This window comes from Saccostrea cucullata, unplaced genomic scaffold (assembly GCF_032062105.1).
Source record: "Saccostrea cucullata isolate Sc308-1 unplaced genomic scaffold, CSIRO_AGI_Scuc_v1 ctg9496, whole genome shotgun sequence".
NCBI lineage: Eukaryota > Metazoa > Mollusca > Bivalvia > Ostreida > Ostreidae > Saccostrea > Saccostrea cuccullata.
In genome coordinates this window covers 39,779-61,156 of record NW_026935297.1, presented here as the reverse complement: position 1 = coordinate 61,156, position 21,378 = coordinate 39,779, and the positions used below count along the sequence as shown (strand labels likewise).

General features: G+C 34.2%; 1 protein-coding gene across 4 annotated transcripts; it reads left to right on the top strand.

The window, feature by feature from the left end:
- The first annotated feature begins 309 nt into the window (after nt 1-309).
- On the top strand, nt 310-20,325 carry LOC134242453 (uncharacterized). 4 transcript variants are annotated; one of them, XM_062724537.1, is made up of 7 exons: nt 310-472; nt 12,344-12,434; nt 13,184-13,365; nt 14,578-14,772; nt 14,889-15,095; nt 15,192-15,224; nt 20,041-20,325. In XM_062724537.1, exons 1-7 carry the CDS (start codon nt 448-450, stop codon nt 20,235-20,237), a joined length of 930 nt encoding a protein of 309 aa, XP_062580521.1. In that variant the 5' UTR covers nt 310-447; the 3' UTR covers nt 20,238-20,325. The 4 variants fall into 4 exon arrangements, with proteins under 4 accessions (XP_062580521.1, XP_062580524.1, XP_062580523.1 ...); XM_062724539.1 differs by lacking the exon at nt 310-472 and adding an exon at nt 5,616-5,647; XM_062724538.1 differs by lacking the exon at nt 310-472 and adding an exon at nt 5,699-5,756.
- The last annotated feature ends 1,053 nt before the right edge of the window (nt 20,326-21,378 follow it).

Below are 21,378 nucleotides of genomic sequence, written 5' to 3'. Positions count from 1 at the left end.
TTACTAAAATCTAAGTCTTGAATTTTTGTTTTATACATATTTTTTTCAAAGTGCGTTAAATGTCACAGTGGTAAAAAATTGGTTGAAATTTTTTTTCAAAGTGCGTTGATTTTGTCCCAATTTTACACTTTAAAATTTTTTTCAAAGTGCGTAATTTTTTCAAAGTGCGTTGCCACAAAGCACACACACAATGACATGCACGGAAATGAGGTAAATATTCCGAGCCGTCTTGTTTTATAAATTCCAACACAAATCGATACATCTAGTAATTTGAAGAATCGTCGTACATCTCGGTTAGAAATGTTTTCCCGTGCGGTATTCCTTGAACGTTTAAATTGCCCATTTAGTATTTTAACGAGTGTAAAGATTAAGTGACATTAAGAATTTTCCGTCATAATTTCAGTTTGCATCTAGAATTGCAATAGCATATAATAATAATCGTCATCCATGGCGTTCAGACTTGAATGGCGAGGTAATCCAAAGTTTAAGAAATGCAGCGCGCTATACTTTTCGAATCACGTGCTCCTTTTCCATTGGTCAGAAAAATTGTATGATGAAGATTTGATAGATCATGGCTAACTCAGTGCGTGAGAATACAGTCGAACTACGTGCTATTAACGCAAAAGTGATAGAGCACTGGTAACTCAGTTCCTGGGAACAACGATACAAAACATATAGTACCTTAAAAACGAGTGCATCTTCAGACATCAGACTTGGGGGACAAGCCCCCTCGTCTGATATCTTTGTTTACCAGACTCTGTGGTGTCTTGTTTTTAAGCTCACTGGGGTATATCTAATCAAAATATCAATGAAAATAACTATTGTTAATTGACAATAAATCGTACATAAAAAAAAACTCATTCAAGTGAATCCATTAAATCTTCCTCTTTCGAATATAATGATTTTTGTATCAAATAACCCACAACAGCATAAATCTGATAAAATTTAAATTGCATGTTATTTTTTTACTGATTACATAATGAATACGGTGATGAAAGGAAATCAAAATATGAACAAACATGACAATTTAATTATCACATCTGTTTATGACATTGTTGTCAGAAAGAACCAATCTATCTCCTAAATCTAGAGCGGCATGAATGTATCATAGGTAGGTGTTTACTTAGAATAGTTATTATCTGATATTTTTAATCATCTTCTATTTCCTATGAAAAGAGAGCCATAGGGACTTTATTTTATGTTTGTATGTATATATTAGGCTTTATAAAGTTAATTCTACGTTTAACGTCAACCGCATGCGTAGATTTAGGAGAAATTGGCACTTTAAAAACAACCAAAATCCATATTTCAAAATTTTTCTGTTCCGGTGTGTTTTTGTTTTAAGTTGCAAGTATTTATTCAACTAATAGATGGAAGAAAACAATCCTCTAAGTGTTCTTTACTTCCTAGGTTGTTGAGTATGAACACCAGTCCGTGTATTTAAACATCCTGGTCACATAATATAAATCTGTCATGACTCCAATCCTATCTTCCTTACTTAATTATGTCCAGAAAAGGAATATTCCGCACGATTTAGTTTGATTCCTTGCCAATGATCATGATTCAGTACATATTGTTTTGTGGAATTGAAGGAAATATCTTAGCTGCTTGTAATTTAAAAGCCCTGTTGTAATAACCCGGTATATTCGGGAAGGAACTCCTTAATTCTGAAAGAAGATATCTCATAGATAATATTTGATTTCAATGTTTGTAAAGATATGACGAGGAGGGACAGGTCTACAGCTAGTGCACTGTAGTGCATCTCTTGGATTTGTCACTGAGTTTGGACTTTTTCCATTCCAAAGATTTTTTTTATCGGCACGATGGCACTGTAGAACTTGTGATCGCAATTTTTTTATGTGTGTGTGTTTAAAAAAAATAGTATATCCTGGTTTTATAAACGGAATGGCTCGGGGTATTGACATGAAACTGTTTTTGAATGTTCTTAAAATGTTTATAACCGTTTTTGATGTTTTAATTGTAAAAAAAAAAATGGTGTTCTTGAAAGTGTCTTTTACAGTTCCTATTTTCTATTATTTTTCCCCTCAAAATGTAGCCTTACTTAAAGACTAAAATTAGAAAAAAGAAAAAAAAAACACGTAGATGCTAAGCACAGACAGCTGACGTTACTTATTTTCCCTTTAATAAAAAAAATATACCCTCAACATTTAATCATTAATTTGGACCATGATGTCAATAACCTCCGATTGGCATTTTTTCCCCATTTTCACAGGGCTAATACAATTTGCACAAAAATAACAAGAGGCCCATGGGCATCACCACCCAGATATGCAAATGGGCTAGTTAAAAACACAAATCAGCTAAGTATTGAAAAGTTTATTTGTTATGGGGGGGGATTTTCTGTTACTTGAGAATGTCACATATATCTGAATGAAACATACATGTATAATTTTGCCATACTTGAAAATAAGATTTTTAGATATTTTCCAAAATATTACTTGATCTCCCAGTGTGACCCCTTGCTAACACCCCCGGACATTATTTGAATAAATTTAAATCTTCACTACTGCAGATGCTTACATGTCAATTGGAGTAAACAAAACTTTTCTGTTCTGTGGAGATTTTTTTCCTATATATTCTTATGCAAAACTTTGATCCCTCATGATGGCCACACCCTAACCCCGGGGTCATAATTTGAACAAATTGAATCTAAACCACCTGAGAATACTACCATTAGTTTCATATAAAAAGTTACTAATCATCGATTTGGTGTTCTCCAGAAAAACTTTAAAGATATTTTAGTATTATATATTCCGATGTAAAAATTGATCCCACATTGTGTCCCCATCCTACCCACAAGATTTCTTATTTGAACAATCTTGAAACTACACTACCAGAGGATGCTTCCATATAAATATCACCAATCATGCCATGGCTTTGCTGTTCTTTAGAAGAAGATTTTTCCTATATATCTCTGTGTAAAGCTCTGACTGCCCATTATGGCTCCACCCTGCCCCCAGGGGTAAAGACTTGAACAAACTTGAATAAACTCTGATTGAGGATGTTTCCATATTTTAAAATATCATCAATCATGGCTTTGCTGATCTTGAGAAGAAGATTTATAAATGATTTTTCCTACGTATTCCTATGTAAAAATTGATCCGCCATTGTGGCCCGCCATACCCCCGGGGGTCATGATTTAAACAAATTTTTAAAACCTCTATTACCTGAGGATGCTTCCACGTGTGTTTCGTTTTTCCTGGCCCAATGGTTCTTGAGAAGAAGATTTTTAAAGATTTTTTTTATATATTCCTATGTAAAACTTTGATTGGCCTTTTTTGGCCCCACCCTACCCCCGGGGGTCATGATTTGAATTAAACTTGAATCTACACTACCTGAGGATGCTTTCACATGAGTTTCATCTCCCCTGGTCCATTGGTTCTGTAGAAGAAGATTTTTAAAAGATACTATTAATTTTTAGCTCTACTGGTCAGAGACCAGAAGAGCTTATGCGATAGTAATGCGTCCGGCGTCCGTCCGTCTGTCTAGCCGTCCGTCTGTCTGTAAACAATTTTTCAAAATGCTACTCCTGCTACAGTTTTGGTCTAATTTCAATATAACTTGGCACACAAGTAGACTACACTAAGATACATAATTCTGTGTATCGGTTTTTGATTTCGATGAACGGTGTTGCCATGGTTACTAAAAATAGAAATTTCTGTGAAATTCTTTCAAAATGCTACTCCTCCTACAGTTTTGGTCTGATTTCAGTATAACTTGGCACACAAGTAGACTACACTAAGATACATAATTCAGTTTATCGGTTTTTGATATCGATGAACGGTGTTGCCGTGGTTACTAAAAATAGAAATTTCTGTGAAATTCTTTCAAAATGCTACTCCTCCTACAGTTTTGGTCTGATTTCAGTATAACTTGGCACACAAGTAGACTACACTAAGATACATAATTCTGTGTATCGGTTTTTGATTTCTATGAACGGTGTTGCCGTGGTTACTAAAAATAGAAATTTCTGTGAAATTCTTTCAAAATGCTACTCCTCCTACAGTTTTGGTCTGATTTCAGTATAACTTGGCACACAAGTAGACTACACTAAGATACATAATTCTGTAAATCGGTTTTTGATTTCGATGAACGGTGTTGCCGTGGTTACTAAAAATAGAAATTTCTGTGAAATTCTTTCAAAATGCTACTCCTCCTGCAGTTTTGGTCTGATTTCAGTATAACTTGGCAAACAAGTAGACTACGCTAAGATACATAATTCTGTATATCGGTTTTTGATTTCAATGAACGGTGTTGCCGTGGTTACTAAAAATAGAAATTTCTGTGAAATTCTTTCAAAATGCTACTCCTCCTACAGTTTTGGTCTGATATCAGTATAACTTGGCACACAAGTAGAATACACTAAGTAACATAATTCTGTGTATTGGTTTTTGATTTCGATGAACGGTGTTGCCGTGGTAACTAAAAATAGAAATTTCTGTAAAATTGTTTCAAAATGCTACTCCTCCTACAGTTTTGGTCTGATTTCAGTATAAGTTGGCAAACAAGTAGAATACACTAAGATACATAATTCTGTATATCGGTTTTTGATTTCGATGAATGGTGTTGTCGTGGTTACTTAAAATAGAAATTTCTGTAAAATTGTTTCAAAATGCTACTCCTCCTACAGTTTTGGTCTGATTTCAATATAACCTGGCACACAAGTAGAATACAATAAGATACATAATTCTGTATATCGAATTTTAATTTTGATGAACTGTGTTGCCGTGGTTACTAAAAATAGAAATGTCTGTAAAATTGTTTCAAAATGCTACTCCTCCTACAGTTTTGGTCTGATTTCAGTATAACTTGGCACACAAGTAGACTACACTAAGAACAAAAAGAGACTTTATCAACGATCATTATTCTATTTAATGCTGTTTATAAAGTTTCAAATCCCAGCTGCTTAAGTACTTTCTTTTCCTTTGCTATAAGTTCAAACCAGTAGAGCTTCAGTCTCGACAGAGACTTCTGCTTTCATTTATTCATAATTATCTCCTCTTGGAAGAGGGCTTGGTCTAGCTGCAATAATGTAGCTCTCTCCTTTTTTGGGAGAGAAAACATCAGATAAAAAAAAATCGGAGAGGGCTACATTATTGCAGATAGGCTTGGTCCTTCATTTGAACAAACTTGAATCCCCATCACCCGAGGATACTTTGTGGCAAGTTTGGTTGAAATTGACCATGTGGTTCTTAAGAAAAAGATGAAAATGTAAAAAGTTAACGACGACAACAACGACGACAGACAACGGACAAATTTTGATCAGAAAAGCTCACTTGAGCTTTCGGCTCAGGTGGGCTAAAAAAGGAAAATAAAACATGCATAATATTGCACCCCATATATACGAGGACTAAATAAAAGTATCGGTTAATGCGTCGAAAGAAAGTTGTTTTTACAAAGAATTGCATATTTTAGAATACGATTTCGACACCTCTGGTGTTAACTGATAATATCTGTGTTGAGACCATGAAACATTATATATAGTAGTTCACTTTCAACCTTCAATTGCAATATTCAAACATTGAAAAAGAGCTTCGCATATATATTTTAGCTTCAAGTATATTTTTGGTAACCATTTAAACCGGTGTAATACGTGAAACCAGACAGTTTAAAAAATAGGTGCATGGTACGACTTTTGAACCATTTCTAAATGCAGATTCGTAGAACTATACTATTTGTAGAACTATGCAATGTATATACATGTATACAGTACCATCAGAACAAGGGAGGGTAAGGTATGTAGAGTTTTTTTTCAATGTCGCTTGCATCATGGTTGATACGCTTCAAGATCAATCATTTCTCTTAAAGAGCCATGTACAAACTCATTCATCTGAAAATTGAAATAACATTTTGGGATTTTATCCTCAGAAAATAAATCTTAAGTACATGTACATAATTTATTTGTCCATTAAAAATTAAAAAATTTTAGCGAATTGTACTCAGCATGATCTAACGTTATTTTTACAACACTTTTATGCAAAGCATTATACCAATAAAACTGATCTTTCGAAAATCTACTTTCTGTTTCTTACAAGCATACTTCTCCGTTTATATTTTTATTTATAATATGGTGTTCGGCTCTATTTATGGGTTTGATTTGTTGCCGATTCATATTGAAGCTTTAAAATGTCATGTATTTATTGTTCGCTGATAAACAAATACTGAAATATTTCTTTTCATTGTTCTGAAAGCTCTTCAAGTGATACATAAGAAGGATGAATTTATGACAAGTACATTTAAATTATTGACATTTAATCCAATGTCATTATGTGTTATCTTTCACATCATAATTTCAGTTTACATACATTTAACTTTGAAAATATAAAGAATATCATATACATGTATTTAAGTTATAGAACGATCAACACACATTGATACCATTCTAGTAATTGAACGTATTAATTACTTTTATTTACAAAAAATAAATTCGAATATCTGAGTGGCCGTGTTCATAATTTGCGTTGTAGTTCAACAAATTAGGGAACGAGAAATTCCCAAATCCTCAATGAATTAAAATTATAATATACCCAAATACAAATTGCAAACATATATGTCCAACAGAGGTGAAGAGAATAAGTAACGCACTTGTGTATAAGTGTTTGTGTATGTGTCCTGTACGAAACGGAAGTAACGTGATTTGCAAATTGGGATCAATGTCGAATACTGCTTTGATTTATATGCTCTTTGTGAGGGGATGTTCTGTTTTGTGTTGCCCCTGTTTCTTTTGTTTGATGAATTGATGAATGGAACTCACTGCCCCCAATACTGTAAGAAATTATTCCTCATTATCATTTTTTTAAAACACCGATTTCTTACATTAAACCCCAAAAGACAAGTAGTTGTCTTACTTCAGTTGTGGACTTAGGTATTTTAAAAAAGCTACGTCAAGCGTTTTCCACTGTGGAACGTGCAGACCGAGGCCCTGTGCCGCAGTAGGTGCTGGCATGAAAAAGATCCCTCCCTGCTCAATGGCCCTATTAAAGTGCCGAGTGCAGGAGAAATTTTGCAGCTCTTCACCGGCAAGTGGTGGCGTCTTCATATAAGTGAAAAATTCTCGAGAGGGACGTTAAACAATATACAATCAATCAATAAATCAATCAATCAAGCGTTTTCGACAAAGAATGGATTCGCAGACATGGCGAATACAATTCCCCCGCTCCGAAACATTCTAAAGTCTATAAAACAAAGGCATGTATAAAAAAAAATTTTAAAAAAATAAAAAAAAAAAATTTAAAAAACCTAATGTAACATATTATTACAACATATGTACATACATGGCGAAATTTACATTCAGGTTTAATTATCATGAAATCAACTCGTCTAACTTTCAAAAAGTCATCGCAGAAAAAAACAATCAGAAATGTGTTTATATTATATACTAGTATATTTGAGTAAACTTTTAAAATTAGAAAATGCATTTTACATAAAATGTTATGCCTCGCCGCCAGGTTCAAAAAGAGTTAGAATAATGCAAGGAGCTATGATCTATATGTTGTTAATTAACAACCAAAGAGATATTAATAAACTGGTAAACTGGCCAAATGTAAGGTCAATTTCGTGCGGATGTCTTTGAGCCTTACGTCAGTAGACGGGGCTTCTAAAATTAACACGAGAAGTCTTTTTTTCAAAAATCTTTTAGACAGCTTTCGAAAAATTATGTTAAGATTTTTTTGTTAAGATTTTTTCACATAAAGAATCACTTTCTGGTTTTTTGGGGTTTGCCGGGGTTGGAAACGTTGGATAATTTATAAATTAATCCACAAGAACAGCAAAGCTAAGATTGGTCATATTTATATGGAAGCATCCTCAGGTTGTTCAAATCAAGACCCCCAGGAATAGGGTGAGGTCACAATGGGTGATCAATGTTTTACAAAGGAATTGAACAAATAGGGAAAATTATAAAAATCTTCATCAGAACAGCAAATCTGTGATAAGTTATACTAGTATTTATTTGGAAGCATTCTTAGGTAGTGTAGATTCTAATTTGTTCAAATCATGAAACTCCCTCCCCCGGGAGTATAGAGGGGCAAAACATAGGATCAAAGGTATGCAAAGGAATTTTAAGATTTAAAAATTTCTTCTCAAGAAAAGCAAAACTGTTAGTCATATTAATTAAGAAACATTTTCAGGTTTTGTAGATACAAGTTTGTTCAGATCACCCCATCCCCTCCCACCGACCACATTTATAGGTATTTAACTTTTCAATACTGAACTGATTTCTGCTTTTTTTTCCTGGCAAAAGAACTCAAGTGAGCGATGTGGCCCATAGGCCTCTTGTTATCTAGAACATTTGCAAAAGGTTATAAAATATTATCAAATCAATCGAATACTATAGGAGTAGATAAATAACCTGACTTAAACTCATCTTTATTATACCCCCCGCTTGAAAAGTGGGAGGGTATACTGTAATCGGTATGTCCGTCCGTCCCGTTTGTCTGTTACGCTTTAGGGTACCCATCTCTTATCCGCAACTCCTCTTATATCACTGTGTGAAATTTAATGAAACTTTCAGAAAATCTTTATTACATATTGCCATTGTGCACCTCCTATTCTACTTTTTGATCCGACACATATTTTGGGTTTCCCGGCCACAGCAAAACATGGACATTGCCATCAGTTATTTAACCATATGGGAGGCGGGGGATATCATTTAGTGAGCTCATTGCTCACAGTACCTCTAGTTATACCCCCCCGCTTGAAAAGTGGGAGGGTATATAGTAATCGGGATTTCCGTCCGTCCGTCCATCTGCAACTTTTCTAATACTACTGAGTGAAATTTAATGAAACTTTCACAGAATCTTTATGACAAATTGCCACTGTGCACCTCCTATTTTACTTTTTTATTCGACACGTATTTCGACACGTAGCAAAACATGGACATTGCCATTAGATGTTTACCTATGACGTCACATATAGAAGCTTCTGGATAACATTTGATAGGACGAGTTATTCCTCTTTACACATTACCGTAAAACAATATATAGCAACACATGGACATTATGGGAGGCGGGGGTTATCATTTAGCGAGCTTATTGCTCACAGTACCTCTAGTTTCAAATAAAAATATATATTCATATGCATGTTCTGTACAAATTTCCTTGAGAAAGGAAGTTTGATATTCATTTGGTAAAATACATTCCAAATCTTCCGCTTTTGATGGAAGTGATTTCAAAGGTATGTTTCATATACATCATAATATAAATATAATTTGATCACATTTTCCCGAATATCAATGTTATTTTTAGATATATATCTGAAATATTTTAAATTAATATCGAAGAAAACATATGGAGATAAAAAAAACAATATTCAAGATCCATAACAAGCTCCATAAAACAATACAAAATAGGAGCAGAGCAAACACGGACCTCCAAAACATCAGAGTTAGTATCAGGTGCCATGGAGGTGTGAGCATCCCCTGCCGACCGGTCACACCTTCCGTGTGCTCCTTGTCATAATCGGGAAATAACAGGAAAATCCGTCAATTCAGTGTATAAATAATTGACTAACAATTAATATGAACAAGCTAATTCAGAGAATTTGTGACCCCCGCTTAGGGAAAAGTAAACCATGCGCAGTTCGGGCGGAGGGGGAAGTGAGTCATAATTTTTTCATTTCTCATGCTAAATACTATCATTTAGTAAAAAAAAGTATTTCGGAAAAAAAGAAATTGAATCGTCCGGGATGCGAACCCGGAACCTTTCTCACATGTGAAGCGAGAGCGAAACCACTCAACTTGACGTGAATTATATGCAAAGATAAAGTCACATACATGTATATATTCACGTTCGATATTGTCAAAATTTTACACAATGCATGGTGTTTAATTTAACCTTTATTAAACAGTTCTAATAGATGTATTAAGAATATAAAGTCCGCCGAGAACCTGTTTTATACGTAATAACTCTCCTCATGGCCCCTGTGCTAAAAATAGCGACATGTAATACAATAAATACTAATAAAACAAACGGGGCAGGACACTTTGAGACTTTTTGGTATAAAATTACATTGCAAAAGCTCAAAATCTTTTTGAAATACCAGGTATCGCCCAGAAAGGATTGTGTTACACACAGAGAGAATGTATAAATTTACGACCTTAGACTTTGACCTTTTGACCTCAAAATCAGTAGGAGTCTTCCTTAGGCCACAGGGAGTTGTTATGTAAAATTTCATTGCAAAAGCTCAAAGGGTTCTCGAGATATCGCGCGGAAACGAAAGTGTTATAACAGACAGAATCGTTTCCGGGCCGTATTTCAAGAAGATTTTGAGCTTTTGCAATGTAATTTTATACCAAAACTCCCTAGAACCTCTCAAAGTGTCCCGCCCCTATTTATTTTGAGGTCCTAGGGAGTTTTGGTATAAAATTACATTACATCAAGGACTTTGATGCAATTTATCATGACATTGATGTTTGAAAAGAAAACTCTGAGCTACTGAAAGAAACATATAGGTCAAAAGCTCTGCAGAGCGTGTGCTTATTGTTTCACTAATTCAATGTTTTAAAGATTTCTAATCTGATATAGATTCCATAGTTCTGTGTACATGTCAAATGTCCAAAAATAGTAATTTGTTATAACAGATTAATAATTTGTTATAACAGATTATTAATTTGTTATAACAAATTAGTAATTTGTTGTAACAATTTAATATTTTGTTATAACAAATTAATAATTTGTTATATCAAATTGATAATTTGTTAAAACAAATTATTAATTTGTTTAATCAAATTACTAATCTGTTTTAACAAATTGATAATTTGTTATATCAAATTGATAATTTGTTATAACAAATTAGTAATCTGTTAGAACAAATTAATAATTTGTTATATCAAATTATCAATTTGTTATAACAATTTACTAATTTGTTATAACAAATTGATAATTTGTTAAAACAAATTAATAAAAGATACTGCTGCGGCCCTAATACGCTTCCGTATGAATGATATATTGGGTAAATTTGAATGAAAAAGCACACGATTTGCAGCCGTATTGCCGCTTTAATTAAACACCATGCATTGTGTAAAATTTTGACAATATCGAACGTGAATATATATATATATATACAATAGAATTTCCATCATTTGAAAGCGGTTCCGTGATCTAATGGTATATCTCTCGCTTCACATGTGAGATGTCCCGGGATCGAATCCCGGACGGTCCATTTTCTTTTTTTTCCGAAATACTTCTTTTTTTACTAAATGACAGTATTCAAAAAAGTTATGAGGTCTGGTTTGTACAAACTCATAAAATCATCATTACAGTGTGACAAATATTCCATATTAAAGGAATCTTCTATACACATAATAAAGAATAAGCAATCAAATCTTTATATCCATATTGGCATATTTTGTTTGCTTCAGTATACAGTCAAACTTGTTTTAAGAGGCCACCTTTGGGAAGTCTGGAAACTGGCCACTTAAGACAGGTGGCCTCTTATTCCAGTTTGTCCTCGAAAAGGACATTCGGTCAATAAATAAACAACATTAAGCACTACAGTTAAATTAATTTATCATAATTAAACAGTTCAATTTCACAAAAGCTTTTTATGTGTATACATGTATATAATAATTCAAGCTCATTTAAAAAGAATATTAAAGAATTCGAAATGTTTAAGGTTTTGTGCATGTTTCTGTTCCTACATATTAGTTAAACATCTTGCATTCATAAGTGTGCTTTTGTTACATTGAATTATTAAATAAATTCTTTTAATTTTCTTTTGAAGAAATACATGTATACATTTAATAATTCTACAAATTCAGTCAGGGGGATCCGACTCCCCCTTCCCTCCGAACAGTAGAACTCCGCATGGTTTACTTTTTCCCTAAGCGAGGGACACAAATTCTCTGAATTAGCTTGTTTCATTAAAAAGTAGATATCTGGGGGACAACATCATCCATCGCCTCTGTGATTCCCAAAAAGAAGATGGATTTACCAGGCATTCAGAATGCCTATCGCTTCAGATATATAAAAGAAAAGCATACATGTATTAAGTTTGTGATATTGTGGTTTAAAATTATTTTCGAGAAGAAAAATTTCACCAAAAATTATTCTTTTTTTATTTTTTATATTTAAAAATGTGGAATTCGTGGAATTTGAACCATACCAATAAAACTCCTATATGCCATACTGCTTTGAGACTATCATGCTAACCTCTATTCGAGATATATTTGAGATTCCATTTTCATCTTTATGTTTGTCGCACCCTAGGCATTTCGCTCGCCTTGTTCGCTCACCTTCTTTATTATTTTTTAAAAAAGACATTTTTCCCTAATTGACATAACATAAGCAATATGCAATAACTTTAAAATTTGAATTTTTCACAGCAATGAGATTGTTGTTCCTCTTTGGGATATTGTGTTTGAATCAGACCTCCTCCTACAGATTTACGCTAGAAGACAATGAAACTGGAAGATTGTAAGTGCAATGATCTGTTAAACCGATGCAAGTTTCATTGATCTATCAAAGGGGGAAACACTATATAAACTTTTTTGGTTTGTAAGTGCCTCTGTACCGCGTTATTAAGTCTTTGGTGCTTATTTCTGTAAGTTAGTATTTAACATTTGTACTATTACTGTCTGTATAAACTGGGGTTGTAAATGTTACTGATTAGAGTAGTGTTGTTGATCTGTGATACTTAGTTATACTCATTGTTATTTCTGATCTTTTCAGTGTTCTTCAAATTACTGATCACTAAGCACAGCCCTTTGGATTGCTTAAAAAAATTGTGTGTGTAAAAAAAAAATAAAATATTTTAACATCTCAATTTTTGTAAGCGATCAAAAGGCCTGTGTCCCCTAGTTTGTATTGTTAGACATATGTTGATGTTATGGGTGCCACTGATCTGTGTGTTACAAATCTATGTTACACAGTGTTCTATTATTGCTTACTTAGTGTAGCATTTATTACTGATCTAGGTTACAACTCTGTATGAAAAAAAAACAACAATATTCTGTTATTGCTTACTTAATGTGGTATTTATTACTGATTATATGTTACAACTCTGTATTACAAAGTGTTCTGTTGTTGCTTACTTGAACAGGGATCGGTAAACTTTTTTTTATTGCTGCTTTCCTCTTATTTCACATTTTTTGCACATTGACATTTTTTAAAACTTTGTTTTATTCATGTTTCATTCATTTATGTACTTGCTATTTTCCGTAAAGTTTTTACGAAGATGGCGGAGGAAACCATGGATACTGCACCTCATGTCCGACAGGGATGAATGACGAGGAGAACCGAAAGACTCAAAATGGAGACTGTATAACCCAGAACTTTTTTGAAACCATGCCAAACAACGGTCCTAAACCTTTCTGTAAGGAGAATGCTACTGGAGGGATCATTCCAGGTAATTTGAATCTATTTCAAAGTTGCGTTATTGTTTATATCTTGTTATCTATAGTTTCGATATGCTTTCTCTAAGCTAATGATAAAATAATAAACTAATAATAAAACCCATACATTTAGATCGTAAAATTATAACGAAGCAAAATTAAGTGTTTGTCTCGTACTCTCCGTTAAAAGAATATTTTACTGTATAATATAATTCAATTTAGGCCACACCAATAAAATACATGTACACTGTGTAGTTTGTTCCTCGGACTCGATCGAGAGCTCGTATTTAAACAAAACTATACAAATAATATATTGATTTAAATTTCCCGCATCATGGAAATTCTATGCTATTTTCTGTTCCATTTCCGCTCTATTCATCGTATTTGTCCTCTGCTGACTCTGCAAATCAAAAAAATATAATTGTCCGCTCATTTTTTTGTCACTTTCCGCCTAAAAAAATCGTCTACAGAAATAATTATATCAGTATTTAACCGCTTGTCCGCTCGTATTTTTTTTCATCAAATGTCCTACGAACAAGAAATTAAATTGGTGTGGCCTTATTACTGCATTTTTACTTGAGCTTTTCTAGTCACAATTTGTCTGTTGTCCGTCCGTCTGTCTAGCTGTCCGTTCGTCTGTAATTTTTTCACATTTTAGGCTTCTTCTCCAGAACCGCTGGGTCAATTTCAAACAAACTTACCACAAAGTATTCCTTGGATGATGCGAAGTCAAGTTTATTCAAATACAGGGCCATACCCTTATTCACGATAATTAGAAGCTGTGATCGGAATCATCCTCGGGTAGTGTAGATTCAGATTTTTTTTTCGAATTATAACCTCTTTGGGGTAGGGTTGGGCCACAATAGATGATCAAAAGTTTTACATAGGAATACATACCGAGAAAAATCTATAAAAATCTTCTTCTCAAGAGATTTGTCATATTGATAAGCATGATCAGGTAGTGCAAACTCAAGTTTGATCAAATCATCACTCCACTCTTTAGGGATAGGTTGGGACCACTTATGTATTTAAATTTCAAAGTGATCAGGTGAGCAATTAGGCATATGCGTTATGGGCCTCTTTTTGGTTTAATGATGATTCTGATGATCAAGAAGGTTGGCTTGCGCGATAATTTTATGCATAAACGCCGAAATTATCACTAAGTAATTTACTTGATCACACCATAAATACCAAAAAAAATTGAAGCTATTCCTTAATTTAAACAGGATGTGGTCCTTTACCAGTGTCAGGTAGTTTGTCCTGGAGAACGAAATCAGGGAGACCAATCCTAGGCAACAGTACAGTGTACGAGGTATATATTCTGGAATGCCCTTCTACCAGTGCTTTCAGTAATCTTAGTGTTCGTTGTGGAGAGAATCTTCAGTGGAACAAAAATCCATCAGGAATTAAGTGCCACAATGGTAAAGACACCTGGTCCTACGATCATAAACTAAGAACGGACTTAAGTAATTCAGTGATTCCATTATGTTTGATGAAATTCATACAGTCTAATAGAATTTCTTGTCCTTTTGTGCAGGATGTGGGTTTCTCCCAACAGAAGGTGGATTGACATGGCTGGAAAATGGAAGTGAGGCCGGAAGTTACAGTTTGCCGGGAAATTTTTACATTCCCAAATGTCCTCTGGGACAGAGCGCAAGCGCAGCATTTCATTGTGGGGAAAATAATAAGTGGAAGGAAGACCCATCATCCGCAGTTTGTGTAGCCACTGAGCTTCGTACTGCAGGTCCGTATAATTATACATGTCTCAATTTCTTCTCTATCTAGAAGGTATTCATGTGGAGGTATTTGTGTTTCTGAAATATATTTTTTTTCTCTCCAGAATATGGGCAGTGTTCCGACAGTTGTATCATTGGTGAGTGCTTAGAACTAGAAATATTCAACAATGGATAAAACTGGGTAATGCAACAGACAAATTTTAGATTTTATTAAAATTAAAGTTTCAGATTATCTTTTAAAACTAGATGAACTTGTGAACGGTACTTTTTGAATATCTTCATATCCAGAATATTGATGTGTTATACTGTGGATTCCTTATTTTTTCGCGAGTACTTATTATCGCGAAATAGCTGTTTAACTTAAAATCGTGAGAACAATTATTCGCGAGTGGATGGTTGATTAAGTTATTCGCGAGTGGATGGTTGATTAAGATAGAAAAGTTTAACTTGATAAGTCTAAACTTATATTTATCATTGATTTCAGCACCATTGAAAAAAGCGAGAATTTTATTTCGCGAGTGATGCTTCTCGCGAAATTACGCGATAAATAATTCCTCGTGTATATTTTTAGGAATCTACATTGTCGACGACTTTTTAGGACAATCTCGTACAATAGTTTTTTTGACATGGAGCAAAATTTATGTTGTGTGGATACAAGTTCAGTTGAGTTATAACCCCTTAGAGATAAGTTTGCAACAAACCACCGAGTGCATATGTTGCACTGGACCAAAAAGAGATTTTATGTCCCCCGCTTGAAAAGTGGGGGATATTAATTTGTGTCTGTCCGTCTGTCCGTCCGTCCGTCTTTCTGTCTGTCTGTAACGCTTTCATTTCCACACGATATCTCGAGAACCCTTTGAGCTTTCGCAATGAAATTTTGCATAGCAACTCCCTATGGACTATAGAAGAACCCTATTGATATTGAGGTCAAAAGGTCAAAGGTCAAGGTCATAAATTAGGAAATTCTGTCTTTTATAATGCTTTCATTTCCACACGATATCTCAAGAACCCTTTGAGCTTTTGGAATGAAATTTTATATAACAACCCCCTGTGGCCTAAGGAAGACCCCTATTGATTTCGAGGTCAAAAGGTCAAAGTTCAAGGTCATAAATTTATACATTCTGTCTGTATTAAACACTATCATTTCCGGGCGATATTTCAAGAAGATTTTGAGCTTTTGCAATGTAATTTTATATCTAAACTCCCTAGGACCTCTCTCACCCCTCTCAAAGTGCCCCGCCCCGCTAGAAAAATGGGGGATATTAATTTGGGTATGTCCGTCCGTCCGTCCGTCTTTCTGTCTGTCTGTAACGCTTTCGTTTCCACACGATATCTCGAGAACCCTTTGAGCTTTGGCAATGAAATTTTGCATAGCAACTCCCTGTGGCCTAAGGAAGACCCCTATTGATTTTGAGGTCAAAAGGTCAAAGTTCAAGGTCATAAATTCGCAAAATCTGTCTGTTATAACACTTTCGTTTCCGCGCGATATCTCGAGAACCCTTTTAGCTTTTGCAATGAAATTTTGCATAACAACTGTCTGTGGCCTAATAAAGACCCCTATTGATTTTGAGGTCAAAAGGTCAAAGTGCAAGGTCGTAAATTTGTACATCCTCTCTGAATGAAACACTATCATTTGCGGGCGACATTTCAAGAAGATTTTGAGCTTTTGCAATGTTATTTTATATCAAAACTCTCTAGAACCTCTCTCACCCCTCTCAAAGTGTCCCGCCCCGTTTGTTTTATTAGTATTTATTGCATGTCGCTATTTTTAGCACAGGGGCATGAGGAGAGTTATTACGTATAAAACAGGTTCTCGGTGGACTTAATATTCTTATTACATCTATTACACTGTATACAAAGTGCGAATCGAAAATCTACTAGATTTGGATCACTAGCTATATTTGTTTGGATCATTCGAAGTTCCTGTCTGCACATTTAGACAAAAAATGTCTTTTATATACGTTTTCTTACTGATAATAAAACTACTTCAAACAATATGAGACTTCTTCTAGGTATATTTAAAGATTATCATATTTTTGTTTCATCTACCCCGCCATAAACATCGGTATCAAGCGTTTTTCACGCATCTGATGGTCATTTTTCGACTTATCATCCACTGGAATGGACTTTTGGAATTATTTCAATAAAACATTTATTGTAATGTTTAATATGAATCTTTATCAAACGTAAGCTATCAATTTTGACCACAAGGTCTTCTTTATAACTTGACAATTACATCAAATATGCACCTACCCAACTTTTCCAGAGCTATTTTAGGTTTGCGTAGAAAATATCCAGAAAGCTATCTTTGTTGTCATGACAGCTATACTTTTTTCGAGTATACATATAGCATTTAGGCCTAGAGCAATTAATAGCTTTACTTTGTGTTTACAACAGTACTGTACAATATTTTCTTCCCCAGACTCCTCTTACACTTCAACAATGGCCCAGTCCATAGGAGGTCCATGTGTCATATGCTCACCCGAAGCGTTTTATGCTCAATCGGTGAGTGTGAGATTCATATGTATTTATATAAATTAAAGAAAAAGTAGTGTGGCCTCTTGGAAAGTTACTTAGGTACGAAGGAGAGTACAAACACACAGGCACCTGACGTTACTTATTTTACTTTTAATAAAAAAAATATACCCCTACTTAATAACATTTTGAACCTTTTGTGAAAGTATCTTTTTTTTAATTTCTAATGGAAACAATTGTAATGACGATTTTATTCCGTTAATTTATATGTTTAGTTCCATTTTTTTCATTCCGGAATAAAGGATTGCTCAAGCATAAATTTCTTCGGGAAACGGGAGGGGGTTACATTGTTGTCCATAACACTAAAAGATCCCAACACAAAAAGCCTACTTTATGGTTGGGGATGGGGTCGGTTTAATTGGTGGACAAGCTACATTCTTCCATATATATTCTAATTTTTCCTATCAACTTATGACAGTCATTCATCAACAAAAACATACCAAATTAAGAATTTTCATGTCGCTCACCAATTTACATGTACTATTGTAAAATTTTAAACAATTTGAAAGATCGATTTCAACTCTTAGACTTTACATATACACATGGTTTCGTAAATATTTAGTGGTATATATATGCATTTAAAGTTTTGATTTGTAAATAATGATTAAAACGCATTCAACTTCAAATCTTAATGCCGCTTCGTTCATTTACTAATTTCAATTCAGCCAAATGAGCGTTAAGAAGAGATTACATGGAATATTAAAATAATAATGTTATAAAAAGAAAACTAACGGTTACCACATTTCTCAAAGAAATGCATGGATCTTTTTTCATAGAAATCATAGAATATATCCCTGAAAATCAATTTACTTCCGTAACTAAATTCTTTTATCCAGAGACCTTATGAGTTGAAAAACCTTATTTGTCTCAACAAATTCGTTTCTTTAAAGCAAACTGACACACAAACATCAAGAAGACACTGTAACATGTCGTGGTTAACGCATTCAGTCTTACGCCTATCATGAGCTTTGGAAAAATTTCGAATAGTTTGTGAAGCCCTCTTTTCGTTTTACCTACCTTTAACACATAAGTGAAAATATATTACGTGTATTTATCAATTAGTTATTTATTAATGACATAAACTTGAGACAGTGACTTTGAATTATGCTCCCCCTATATACGCCTTCATTCTTCAAGAAGTATTCTACTCAAATCAAACACAGCATTTCTGTATCAATCGCGACAAAACGCAAATCAAGTATCGCACAAACACCAGCAATGATAGCACATTTCATCAAATTCTATATTTATTCATTTCTGTTTAATTTCTTTCGACTGATACATGTTTCTCTTTTGATAATAAATGCCAATTTTTTTTCAAAACTGTTTTAATCGCGATAATTTTTTCAAAAAACAATAAATCTTAATTTCATGCAAATCCCAAAAAGGATCAGAAAAAAGTATAGCCATCGCAAAAATATGTTGCAAACATAGTATAGCATTCACTCAAAACAAGAATAGCTCAATTTCTCTAAAAAGCGTAATTTATAGAAATCAGATGATGTTTCGTGGGTGAATTGAGGCGAAAACTTAGATACAATAACTTTTACAATAGAATTTAGTTTGAAAAAATTGAGAACAATTGAAATAATTCAAAATGAGCGAAAATCCCATTTTAACTTAGTAAATAAGAATGTATCGAATTTCTTACATGTTGCAACTTAAAAATGTTCTCAAATAAATTTACATTGATTCAAAGATTTAATAAGTTTTCTAATTTCTTAAAGTTACTTTTACCCTTATTTTGCCTGCAGAATTTTCTTTTTTACCCATAATGCATCAGAGTACCCAAAGCAATATAGCAAGTGATCCAAATCAAGTAGGTTTTCGATTAGCTCTTCGTATACAGTGTATTAGAACTGATTAATAAAGGTTTATTAGACACCATGCATTGTGTAAAATTTTGACAATATCGAACATGAATATTTACATCTATGTGACTTCATATTTGCATATTATTCTCGCTAAGTAACAGACGTTCCGTGGTCTAGTGGTTTGTCTCTCGCTTCATGTTTGAGAGGTCCCGGGTTCGCATCCCTGACGATCCTTTTTTTTTTTCGAAATACTTTTTTTTTTTACTAAGTGATAGTATTAAGCATGTGAAATGAAACATTTATGAGGTCTGGCTTGTACAAACTCATAAAATCATCATTACAGTGTGATAAGAATCTTCTATACACATAATAAAGAATAAGCAATCAAATCTTTATATCCATATTGGCATATTTTATTTGCTTCAGTATACATGTATAAATTTAATAATTCTACTAATTCAGTCAAGGGGATCCGACCCCCCCCCTTCCCCCGAACTGCGCATGGTTTACTTTTTCCCTAAGCAGGGGACACAAATTCTCTGAATTAGCTTGTTTAAATCTTATTTTATAAATAAACTTTCATTTCTTGAATGATTTATTCCAGGTATTTGCTCAGGACTATTCGTTTTAGTGCTTTTGGGCTTAGCTGTTGGAGTTAGATTTTATTGTACAAGACGGAAGAAGCTACCCGATCCTTCTGCTTCACTAGAAATGAATGTTTACTCGTCTCCGGCTGATCGCCCTAATTCTGGAAGAGACTTTTCACCAATGCCACGTGTAGCCACGGAAACAGCTTCATGAGAAAAACTGTTCTGTAGCAATATCAAAAGGCTCAATTTTTTCTGTTAATCAGCGGCTTAGAACTCGCTAAAACAGTAATATTTTTTGTTTCCACACACACGAATCTGTGATTATATTACCATTACACGCTGAGTTTGGACTTTCAGTAAGGCGTGGCATTCTCGACGTTACCTAATTAGCTTCTGAAATTTACACAGCTTCCCTTCACTGTTGAAATATACATATGATAGAAATGCGGCCGAATGTCAACTGGTGTAGTAAATAGCCAATTAAAAGTTCTCTCACGGCTCAGAGGTGGGGCATAAGTCGTCTCATCTTTATCAACAACAATTTTAAGTTCTGATGTTATTAGGTCACCTGAGTAAACTCAGGTGACCTATTGTTATCCGTTTTCGTCCGTCGTCGTGCGTCGTCCGTCGTGCGTTAACATTTGAACATTTTCAGCTTCTTCTCTGCAACCACTGAACCTATTTTTACCAAATTTGGCACAAAGCATCTATGGGTAAAGGGGAACAAAAATTGTGAATTTCATGATCCCTGCCCCCCTGGGGCCTGAGGGGTGGGGCCAAAACCAGTAAAACTAATGCAATCTTTAAAAATCTTCTTCTTTACTCCTGGACATCAAGCAGTCAAACTGTTTGCATGATTGTAATCAGCAATGAGTCCTCTACCAAAATTGTGAAATTCATGGCCCTAGGGTCAGGGGTTCTAGTGCTAGGGCGGGGCTAAATAAGTAGGTAGTGAAAATGCATTATTTCTTTGAAAATCTTCTCTGCTCCTGGGTATTAAATAAACCAACTAAGTACATAGTTATGATGAGCAAGAGTGCCTCTACCAAAATTGTGAATTTTATGGCCCCAGGGTCAGGGGTTCTGGTGTTAGGGCGGGGCTCTATTGATTATGTAGTGAAAATACATGAATTCTTTGATAATCTTCTTCTCTGCTCCTGGGTATTAAATAAACTAACTAAGTACATAGTTATGATGAGCAAGAGTGCCTCTACCAAAATTGTGAATTTTATGGCCCCAGGGGCAGGGGTTCTTGTTTTAGGGTGGGGCTCTAATGATTATATAGTGAAATGCATGAATTCTTTGAAAATCTTATCCTTTGCTCCTGGTTAATATACTAACGATCTAATTAC

Coding starts and splice junctions, on each gene's coding strand:
- LOC134242453 (XM_062724537.1), top strand. CDS start 448: ATGGCGTTCAGACTTGAATGGCGAG. Junction 473..12,343: donor GTTCAGACTTGAATGGCGAG/GTAATCCAAAGT, acceptor AATTTTTCACAG/CAATGAGATTGTTGTTCCTC. Junction 15,096..15,191: donor CACTGAGCTTCGTACTGCAG/GTCCGTATAATT, acceptor TTTTCTCTCCAG/AATATGGGCAGTGTTCCGAC.